The following is an 11,445-nucleotide window of genomic DNA, read 5'->3' as shown; positions in this document are numbered from 1 at the left end:
TCTTCAGTCGGCATAATCCATTTTGTCATGTCCGTAGAAAACTCCAAACTAAAGTTGTTTCTCTGTGTAGTGGTGATTAGTTTTGATGTGTATTGTGATGTGCTCTCATGTTTATATTATGAGTGTGTGTGTGTGTGTGTGTGTGTGTGTTTGTGTTTGTATGTGTGTGTGTGTGCGTGTAGGTGTGTTCTGTGTACATGTGTGTGTGTGTGATATTGTAGTGGAATGTGGTTGCGGCCGGGGGGGGGGGGGGGGGGGGGAGGAGAGGGAAGAGGGGAGGAGGGGTATAATGGGGTCGGGAGGGGGGGGGGGGGAAAGGGGGGGGGGGTTATTTGGCCTTTTGCGTTTTGAGCTTGAATTTGTTTGAGTGTCTGCACATTGTCATCAGTTCAGATCTTTTGTTTAAGGTGCTATTGTTTCTGTGGTTGTGTAGTAAAATCTCCAGTTTCTCTGTCAGGCATAAATTGCATTTTCTAGCACCTATAAATATATATAGTATCTTGCCTCAATTGATAATAGGACCCAAGTAGGATATCTAAATAGTGTCCAAAAATTGACTATATTATATTATATACATATAGGATATTTTTAAAAAGTGATATATATAATAGGACCCAAGTAGGATATCTAAATAGTATCCAAAAATTGAAAATTCAAACAACATGTAAATGAGATCATTTCTTGAGTGTTTGAGCACGTTTAGTGGATATTGCGCCATATAAAAGCTCCATTTTTAATTTTTTTAAAAGAAATTGTTTATTACATATAATGTTGGTAGACTGAACTAAAGGCCGAGGTTGTTTAGTTTTACAGTTGACTAAGTGTCATTCTCGAATGTTTAGATAGATAGATATTCATACTTGGAAGTAAAGACTAATGGCAAGACTCGAGCAAACAAAAAAGTCCTTAGTATCTTCACTATGTAAATCTATCGTAAATATGTCAAACATCTGTCATTTAATTGAAAATTTTATTCAGTCTACAATTTTTAACTTCAATAAGTTTGAAAAGATGTTTTCCGACGTACAATGACAAAATACCTTTCTCATTTGGCCAGAAAATTTTGACTTCAAACATCGATGACTTTAGAAGCCCACCAGTTTGTAAAAAAAACATTAAACGTGAGGTTTTCATGGAGCCTATGATAGCACTTCAAAGAAATTTAAGGTTTAGTTTTCATTGAGAGAACTCTTACTCCAGCGACACATGATATGTTTTTCCTTCTCTCACTTTTTTGTTTCCATGTACTTATATTGTGTATGCGCCCCCTCATCTGCCTCTACGTGTGTTTATGTGTGTGTGTGTGTGTGTGTGTGTGTGTGTGTTTATGTTTATGTGTGTTTGAGTTTGAGTGTGTGTTTATGTATTCCTTTTGAATGTTTTGCATGGATAATCAAATTTTTAAGTCATTGTACTAGTGTATATTAACTTTGTCATATTCATGTCAATGCAACACACCCAGGACCTTCATAATATAACGGGATACGCTGCGCTTAACAATAGTGGATTATTATAATCATTATCATTCTTACACTCGTCTTTCAAATATCGATTGATTAAAAGCGGCGTTCCAGGTTTGAGAGTCTTTGCCAAGAAAAGGGCAATTTAAATCAGTCGACAAGGATTCTGGCCAAATTTATAAAATATGTCTCTCCAGACTACGGCAGTTAAATGGTTAGAATTAAATTTGACAAGTTTTGAGTCATTTTGATTCATTCATATTTGAAGCTAAAATGTTCTGGTCATAACGGAAAGGGCGTTTTGGAAACTACGACAGCGTTGAGACAAGATAGAAATGTAAATTTTATATTATACGATGGAGTATTTGAAAAAGGGAAATGGGGGAACATGAATTGGAACTTCATCGCTTTGAATCACACTCGGGGACCACTTGATACTTTTCGGAATTAGCTAATTAATTGCCGTACTCTGAGAAAACACTTAATTAAACATTTGGCCGGAAAACGTGTCCTTCAAATATCGATCGATTAAAATGTTCCTAACCTTGGCAAAAACTTTCCAACCTCGGATTTCGCGAAGTCCCATGTATGAGAGTAAGATTAGTGTCATTTAAACCGATCGATATTTGAAGGAAAAGTTTTCTAGCCAAATTTTAAAAAAAGGCTACGTGTCTTTCTAGTGTACGACAGTTAACTGGCTAAGTAGACTCTGCATTTCAATGACAAAGCGTATTTTAAAAAAATTTTTGGTCATACAGCTTTTATTTCTTCTATCTGATCAAATACAAGAATCTCCAACCCGTCAAAAAGTTTTAAAACCTAGACTTCTAAATTGTTGACAAATGCAAAATATAGATAGTCTAAAAATTGGAAACATGAACATTCCGAATTTTAATTTTTCAAATTTTTATTCAACATTTAGGACTTAATCACAAAGGTCAATAAGCTACATCAAGGACCTCCAGATATCACATGTGACCATGTTTATAAAACAGTATTATTTCGGGGTAAACTTGACGCTCAAATTTGAATTTCAAGCTTCTGAGTTAAAATATCTGGAGAAATTAGTTTTGTTGCTTGAACTGAAAAAAAAAGAAAAAACAACAAAAAAGAAACGCCTTAAGCACCATATTATTTTTCTCATTTTTATTTTAAACCTCTCACTTCCAACTATAGGAAAATCGTAACATTCGTTACGATACAACCAGAATTTTTCTCATTCAGATTCCTTTTGTACACCACAAAATTTGAAGGATTTTTTTGGTAATAGTTGTGAGAACTTATGTAGTGTTGAGCAGCGTGTTCAGCTGAACAAAATTATGTATAGCATGTACTTATTCCTTTTGTGTTAGAGTTGAAAATATCAATTTATAGGTTAGATGGTTATGGCATTTCGAGGATAATCTGGAAAATGATCGATAAGAAGAGAGTTAACTTTAAACTCATTTTATAAAAAAACATGTGTTCAATTTTAAATAATACCAGATTGACGCGATGGGTCACATATGATCAGAAAGATTACTTCTTTGGAGTGTAGTAACAAAGTAGTAACTTGATGTTCTTCAGCGTGGCGTCTGGGTGGACTGTGCTGCCGATGAAAGCGTCTTTGCTCTCCTTGGTGTCAAAGTAGATCCATTCTTCAGAAACGTCCATTCCGATTACTTCCTGACACTTGTCCCCAACTCTGGTGGTGAAAATATAACATAACAGTCATGATAAATTTCCGCATTAATAAAGATCATTTCCGTGGTTTTAACCAGTTAATTGCCGTAATCTGGATAGCGCATAGTCCCAGGTTTGAGAGGTTTTGCCAATATGAGGGTCATTTAAATGGATCGATATTTGAGTTTTCTGGCCAAATTTTAAAATACGAGTTTTTCCAGAGCTCGGTAGTTAAGTGATTAACATGCTTAAAGCACTACACGGTGTTTCATAAGTAATTTCCTCGAAAGGTTATACAAATCTCATTCCCTTATCATGTGCATACATCATAATTTGATAAAGTGTCAAGGATGCTAATGACTACACCCAAGTAGTATCATCATTCACGAGGGCTATTCTCACCATACTAGTCCTAGTCGTTAACTAAATCGTACATTTCTCTATATCTTTATTGTCGGCTGGGGTAAAAAGACGCACTTGATTCCCAGTGCCAAATCAAATAATTAAATATGGAGCCCCCGATAGCTTTGTTGGGAAAGCAATCGCTTCACAAGCCAAACTATTGGTATCAAACTTTAGTGCCATCGAGATTTATTCAGACCGCTCCCGTCCCTCCCAAAATCCACGCAGCAGTAATTAGATATGTTGAACTGTTAGATTGGACGGAAAATACTTTGCGATAGACAAGCAATTGTTACTGTTCGTATGGCGCTACAGAAACCGAGATAAATTCTCGTTCAATGGCCCTTACAGTTTTGTAGGACTAACTTGTGATTAACTGTTTATATCATAGCTTGGTAGCATGTCCATATCATTTGGCTATGTGGTCTTGTGGTATGACACTCAGTTTCGGATCGGAAGGTCCTGGGTTCGAGCCTCACTCGGCGCATAGTTGAGTCCCTTACTCACATTATCTCACCATACTCGGGTGTAAAATGAGTACCTGGTCGTTAACAGCGTTGTCGCTGTCGGGAAAATGGTAACATCCCCAAACAGGCATCATGTCTCGTTCTATATGATACATGTTGCTGTTGGTCAGGAACCCTTTGTAAAGCGCGTTGAGCACATTTAGTGGATATTGCGCTATATAAAAGCTCAAGCACTTTTTATGTCCATATCATTCAAGAATGCACACACACAAAAATTAATAAATATTTATTTTAATCAAGAGGGTAAAGAGATCTCACCTGAAAAGATAGAATGGATCCTTTGCTGGGAGGAGTACGGGAGTCTCTGCATCACCATCGTTACGACAACAGAATTTAATCTGTGTTACATCGGCGGTTCTGGTGATGCTTGGTAAATCTGTAACAGCGTCAAAGCTACCAATGTTCTCTCTGTCAAATTGAATAGTCCCCGTAACGAGATTATTAGGACAAGTCCCGGCGTACTGGTTGACACAGTAGCTTCCTTTTGGCCAGGCAGGGCCCGCGGCATCCACTTTCTTGGTACAAAATCTCATATTCACATAATGATTGCTTCCACTTGATTCCACGACAGGTCCCAATACGTGAATAGGGGCCGACGTTTTATCGGTGTTCGTGTTTCCTTGTTGTGTCGTGATACTAATGAACTTGTCGTCCAATCAAATGAAAACGAGTTTGGACACCCGTATGTTGTGTTAAATAGTGTGTAGGTACCTTCTGGCCATGCTTGTCTTTGGATTCTCGATACATCCTTGAGGATTTCCAATTCCAATAAGATTGTTTTCTGCTTTTTCAATAGATCATCAGTTACTTTCATAAAGTTGTTATTCATTGCGTGTATCATGTTAGTGATTTTGGCGATGGCATTGACTCTTGATTGGCCTTGCTTCTCAAGAATACGGACTTTTTTTTCTAACAAACCTAAAATATAATGGATATTTAAAAACAAACCGTTACTTACATAGTATGCACATGTCTTAGATTGCAGGTAAATTTTGTAGACAGTGAGGTGCACTGTGGACTGAAGGATGACGAATATTTACACGTTGAAAAGGAAAGTTCAATAAAGTCTCATAACACCGCCACCTTTGGGACTCGGTCATAGCAATTTCGAATTTGAACACCGTAGAATTTGACGACGCAGATAATCTGGAATAATGGTGAGTTCACACAATTCAATTTGAGGCGGCATGGCGTCTAAACATAATGACAAATGCTCACAAACTAGAATACAAGCTTGTTTGTCGGGTAAGCATGTACTGAAGGCGGCTATAGAATTGGCCAAGTTTGTCAGTGAATACAGTTTAGTAAATTTAATTCAATTCTCGCTCATATTTAAGCGACGTTTGTAAGTAGAACTAGTAGCGGTGTATCCAATGATCTTCTTCTTCTTCTTCTTCTTCTTCTTCTTCTTCTTCTTCTTCATGCTGACGAAAAACCTTGCCTTCTGTTGTTCATACTCACTAAATGTTCAAATTGATCATGGATAACATTTTGGTAGTGCGTTCCAATCTTTAGTGATATTGGGTAAAAAAAAAAAGACTCATTTATTGCCATCCGTGGTTTGTGACTATTGCATGACTTGTATACTTCGTGGTAGGTGACATCAAAGGCCTCTCCTTTCAATCTTCATTATTTTCTATTAATTGCTATGGATCTCGCCTATCGTAATAGCATCCACCCAACAGTACCCCACTCCTTCTCCAAAATCCCCCATCCAGAGACTTTTTGGCCTGCTACTTTCGTCCGGCTAGATGGTTTTATTTGAATGGCACTCGACTTGTGACATGTAGGTCACGGGTTTAAATTCCACTGTAAAGGTGCAAAGTTGATTTCTTGGAATAGGCTTTTTATTTATTATTCTCACCATATTAGGTAATAAAAAGAGATACCTGGCCGATAACTTTGATGTCTTTGTAAAATATTTTAATATCGTATTAATGATTTAATTTAGCATAAAATGCACATATGCGTATCGCCAGCTTTATTTCAGTTCTGGACTATGCTAAATTCACTATAGGGTATTTATTGTACCACAAACTTTGACACGACCCATAAGGTCGATTAGATAAGGCATTGCAATTACATCTGGAGGACCCTGATTCGAGACCCTCTGTAGGCATCCCATTTTCTTTTTCTTGAGCAAGAAACTTAATCCCAATTTCTCGCTTTACAATGCTGCATTGCGGCTTAATCTCGGGTTATCTTGGGGTCTTTTCGAGATCGACCCTTCATTCTTCATACACATTTCCTCTTTGGATCTTATGAGAGAATTTATTTTCTAGACACGGTCCATTTATTTATTTGTTTATTTGTCTATTTATGTATTTATATATGCATAACTGATTTATTATATATAAAAAAAGACACAAACAGAAAAAATCTGTTCAGTTGGCCAAATCAGAGCACAAACAAGGGAAATAAGCAGTGAATGTATAACTTAAAAGACTCAGTCAGCTATGTCAGTTACTTCCCGTCGACAGCAGGTTATTCCACTTTTATCTTGGTTGAGGTCCTCGAAAACTTTACATTACCTATCCTGTGATAAGTATTTAAAAGGCATTACCACATTCGAGTGAGGGACACATATTGCAAGAGCGGTAGTACAAAATGGATATATTTGATTTTTTAAGGCTTAATGTGAAGTGCATTGAAAACTATGGAAACCATTTATATCACTATGATATAAAATATATACCTTTAAAAGTTATGACCGAATCCTTGTGTGGAATGTATGAAGTCGAAACGTTTACTTCGTGCGGACAGTACTTTATAACCTTTTCTTTATTCCTACGAAAGTCATTCTTTTGGAGACACCAATCGCTTGTTTGTTTGTTTTGTTTTTTTTTTGGGGGGGGGGGGGGTTTAAATAAATTGTTTGTTTTTTTGTTTGTTTTTTGTTTGTTGTTGTTTTTTTTTTTTTTTTGTTTTTTTTATGGTCAAGGAAAGAGTTGTCAGACATAAATTGATGCCTTTGATTTAGTCACTAAAAAACGTACAATGGTAATATTGATGAGGTTTATGTTAAGGTTCTGATATTGGCATTATGATATTGCTTTGTATGGTAACGAACTTTTATCAAAAAGAATCAATCAACTAAAACCTGGCACATCGAATCTGAATTGTGATTACCTTTTAGTGTAACTCATCTTATTCAGTGTTGAGGGCGAAAGGTCAATGTCGAGCACAAAACGAAAATTAAATATTCTCACATACATACCAATTCTGTGGTTGTCTGAAGTATGAGCGCCTTCCTCTTCGGATTTCAAATGCAATATAATGGTTAGTAGATCTTTGTAGGTCACCCCTCTTTCCGAAATAATCACGGGCGATGTCTTCACAGCTCTTTGCTCATCTTCTAAATCGTACCCGTCAATTTCGCAAATGAACTGTCCGATGATGTCACTCGTAGCGATTTCGAACCGGAGGGACAAGAATGAGTTGGCACGATTCCCTGCGTGACCGGTCGCTTCTGGCTGGTAGGAGAAGGTGGTGGTGACTTCAGGATTCGCGTCAGACAATTTGGCCACGGCGGTCCATTTGTTGTTAGCAGACTGGAATTTCAAAAGCCGGATTCTCGTAACATGGACCAGTTTGCCCATCTCGTTGTCGTCTCCATCATACTTGCAAAGAAATGTCACATTGTTGCTCAACTTTTTGGCAACGTGTTTCTGGCTGACTTCTAGGACCCAGCTGTTGCTGAGAGCTAATAGGGAGATGAAGAATACACACGTCAGCATTCTGGTTTTCTGATGCTCTGCAAAATGAAAAACAAAATTAATTTAACATTTTTAATGAATTTTCTTTCTTTTTTTTTTTTAACGACGTAAACATCAAATCACCCCCCCCCCCCCCCCCCCCCCCGCCATTTTCTCCTAGAAAAAAAACCTTCAAAAATATATTCATTGTGTCATCGTGGTAGGTAATAAAGTAAGTAAACAATAGCAAAGTCTGATTCGGGTGGGATTTAATTTGACACTTACATTACACCAGATCTTCCCGTTAGCTCAAAAAGAATAGCAACATTGGTGAGAATCGAGTTTCACTGAAGCCTAAGACGCAAAACTGTTACTGTTCTTTTGGTGAACAATGTTAGGTCTCCATTGCTGTTTGTGGTGGGTGGAATTTTGGCACCACTGTATTCTGATAGATTCTCTATCGGTTCACAGCCTTGTACATCTTCCATCCTCTTATGTCACAATCTGACCTCTTTATGTGGTTTTGTGTCCTTATTCTGGAATAGTACCATTGGGTTTAGGGTAAAACCCTACATGGAGTCTTTTTGGCGTGGGAAAAAAGTCGGGTCTTTTGTGTGAAAGATGTTTTTTCATTTGTAAATCACCTTTCCATTATAATATATTTTGCCATTTTTTGATATCGAATTATTTTATTACCATCTCAAGGTATCCCATTTGGCGGATATCTTATGGCAGTATCATTGTGGGACCTTATGATGGTTTCAGTCTAGCCACAAGGATATTTTGCTCTTCGATCTACCTCTGATCTCTATTAGACAAATCCCGTTTGACTTACTTTTTTAAATCTAAATATTTTGACTGTTCTATTATCTTCCGCTCTCCTTGCGCTGGAATGATATAAAAGGTTCGCGAGCGGCGTAAAGCCACTAAAACGAATTGCAATACACTGTAATTGTACTCTCACAAAATATATTCTAAAATTTTGATCAGAAAATTGTTAATTGAAACAGCTTCTTCTTCGTGGTCGTTGTAGTAGCCCCTTAGATTGAGGATCAAGACTACAGTTCACATAATGTATGAACACACGACACACACACACACACACACACGCACACACACACACACACAGACACACAAACTCACTCATTTATTCAAAATACACGCTGTGATCATTTCATTTTTGATATTTTTTTCCACGCTTCCAAGACCCTTTAAATTCTGCATTGTTTTTAGTTTCTATCTAGATACTCCCGAGGGAGTTCATTCCATAAACGAACGACAGAGGGAAAGAAAGAGTGCAACGGGTGTCTGTTCTTGATGTTTGAAATGATAGTTTATTGTCGTGTCCTCTTGTTAGTCTGTTTTTGTTTTTTTTTGTTCTAATGTAGTTGGAGAGATCAATGCTGGTGTTGCGTGTATTAAATTTTTTGGAAGGTACATAGCACGTTTCTTTCGCGGCGTTGTTGCATTTTTTCCAGGCCTAAGCTTTTTGTGATCGATCAAAATAATCCCTCAACTTGCCCTTACTAATAAACCGTTTTTATCAGAGTACAAAACAGTACAGCAGTATTACCAGATAGTATTATTTCCTTTTGAGGAATTTCATTCTGCTTGATTATGGGTTAAACGTATGTCAGGTATATGAAAGCTTTACATTAAATTTCACATTAGGTTGGGTTTTTTTTTACCATGTCTCCATTTCTGTAAATTAATCTGGACATTGTAGTCTTAGTACATTATGTTTTAAGTTTTTAAAAAATATCATAGAGCGACAAATAATATTTAATAAAGTAATGAAAAGCATAATTGGTTCAATATACAGGGTGTCCACCAAAAACTTTTCCTGATTTCAAATACTTATGATTCTTAAACCGTTGTGTATTTACATCAGGTTTTCAACGTCTTCTAGGGAAAAGCCATACATTTATGCCCATTAGCCATAGACCCACATTACATCACCAAACTTATCAAAATCAATTGACGATTTTGTTTCATGTAATCAAGTAATCACATTACACCAAAACATTTGTGTCGCTTTTTTGCCATTTCGAAATACGAGGAGAGAAAAAGTATGCCTTTTAAGTTCATTCTTGCTGATCTCAGTGATGTAATGAGGGCTAATGGGCATAATATATGTATGCCTTTTCCTTAAATGGCGAAAATGAGATGCAAATATCTAAAACGGTTTTCGTATAATAAGTCTTGGAAATCGGGGAAAGACTGTATAGACACCCATGATATTTGATTAGTGTATTTAAAAGGAGATGCTAATCATTACTTTTGAATATCTTGGTGTTGCACTACATTTCATAATACTGGAGGGTGGTTTGAGGAGTTGAGAGGGAAGCTATCCTGTCTCTTGGTATGGCGGCTGTGAATAAGTAACATATGAGGCTAAGAATGGGCCGAATCTTAGATCTCCTTAGAATGTATCTCTGTTAGAACCGAGCACATTTGACAGGTAATCGGGACGTTCGAGGCGATTGGACAACTCTAGATTCCGTTTGTCTTATTGGCATACACTGTGCACATAATATTATATTTTTCCTCGTCCGTCGGAGATGAACGTTAAATTTGGAGTGCTCCCTGGTATAAAGCAAATTGTTTTGTTTTTCAAAATGACACTAACTCCTAAAGGGCAAACTCATTCCCATTTTTTGATTTGTATTATAACTAACTGATGTTGAAAATCGACTTTAGTGGTTTTATACCTATATCACATTGACATGTTATACAATGCATTTTTTTCTACTTATATCTTGAATAATGTTGTTATATTGTGAAAATTTTATCTAAAAAAAAACTGAAAATCGTGATAATAGTCATAACGTCATAGGGATCCAACTTACCACAAACTATATCCTGATTCGGAATTCTAGAAGGCTTGTTGGGTTTGTCTGACCTCAAAGTGGAACAGGATATGGTTTGGTGTGTAGCAATCTTTATTATAAAAATAAACAAGCGGGCGATAGAGCGATAAGGTTGCTATAAAAAACATGTAACACTTGTGTAATCCTTATCTTTATCTAATGTTTTCCCAACAACTGGAACGTCTCTCACAGTTTTCAACGTCGTCAATAATGTTCAATACCATATTATTTTCATATAATTGTTATCTTCCTCCTAACATGTATGATCTTCAATTAAAAGGATGAAATGACATTAATGATGATGATGATGATGATGTGATAATGATGATGATATTGATGATGATGATGATGATGATGATGACGATAATAATAATAATAATGATAATAATGATGATAATAATGATGATGATGATGATTATGATGATGATGATGATGGTGATGATGATTATGATGATGAAAATGATAATAATAATAATAATAATAATAATAATAATAATAATAATAATAATAATAATAATAATAATAATAGTAATAATACTATTAATAATAATAATAATGTTAATAATAATAATAATAATAATAATAATAATAATAATATATAATAATAATAATATAATAATAATAATATAATAACAATAATAATGATAATATATAATAATATAATCATAATAATAATAATAATAATAATAATAATAATAATAATAATAATAATGATGATGATGATGATGATGATGATGATAATAATAAATAATAATAATAATAATAATAATAATAATAATAATAAATAATAATAATAATAATAATAATAATAATAATAATAATAATAATA

General features: G+C 35.5%; 2 protein-coding genes across 2 annotated transcripts; both read right to left on the bottom strand.

The window, feature by feature from the left end:
* Window positions 1-2,841: 2,841 nt before the first annotated feature.
* LOC144968319 (uncharacterized) lies at window positions 2,842-4,584 on the bottom strand. Its single transcript, XM_078906569.1, has 2 exons — window positions 4,310-4,584; window positions 2,842-3,144 (listed from the first exon to the last, which is right to left on the bottom strand). The coding sequence occupies exons 1-2, from the start codon at window positions 4,582-4,584 to the stop codon at window positions 2,979-2,981; spliced, it is 441 nt and encodes a 146-aa protein (XP_078762695.1). The 3' UTR covers window positions 2,842-2,978.
* A 2-nt stretch (window positions 4,585-4,586) lies between these two features.
* Window positions 4,587-10,721, bottom strand: LOC144968318 (uncharacterized). The gene is made up of 3 exons (XM_078906568.1): window positions 10,596-10,721; window positions 7,269-7,805; window positions 4,587-4,969 (listed from the first exon to the last, which is right to left on the bottom strand). Exons 2-3 carry the CDS (start codon window positions 7,786-7,788, stop codon window positions 4,587-4,589), a joined length of 903 nt encoding a protein of 300 aa, XP_078762694.1. The 5' UTR covers window positions 7,789-7,805; window positions 10,596-10,721.
* Window positions 10,722-11,445: the final 724 nt, after the last annotated feature.

This window comes from Berghia stephanieae, chromosome 3 (assembly GCF_034508935.2).
Source record: "Berghia stephanieae isolate SIO BIC M18660-M18661 chromosome 3, UCSD_Bste_1.3, whole genome shotgun sequence".
Taxonomy (NCBI): Eukaryota; Metazoa; Mollusca; class Gastropoda; order Nudibranchia; family Aeolidiidae; genus Berghia; species Berghia stephanieae.
This window is presented reverse-complemented; position numbering and strand designations above follow the sequence as displayed.

Excerpts from the sequence above, each read along its gene's own strand:
- LOC144968319 (XM_078906569.1), bottom strand. The coding sequence starts at position 4,584 with ATGAGATTTTGTACCAAGAAAGTGGATGCCGCGGGCCCTGCCTGGCCA. Across the intron at positions 3,145-4,309 it reads GATCCATTCTATCTTTTCAG|AGTTGGGGACAAGTGTCAGG; the intron begins GTGAGATCTCTT and ends TTTCACCACCAG.
- LOC144968318 (XM_078906568.1), bottom strand. The coding sequence starts at position 7,788 with ATGCTGACGTGTGTATTCTTCATCTCCCTATTAGCTCTCAGCAACAGC. Across the intron at positions 4,970-7,268 it reads TTCAGACAACCACAGAATTG|GTTTGTTAGAAAAAAAAGTC; the intron begins GTATGTATGTGA and ends ATTATATTTTAG.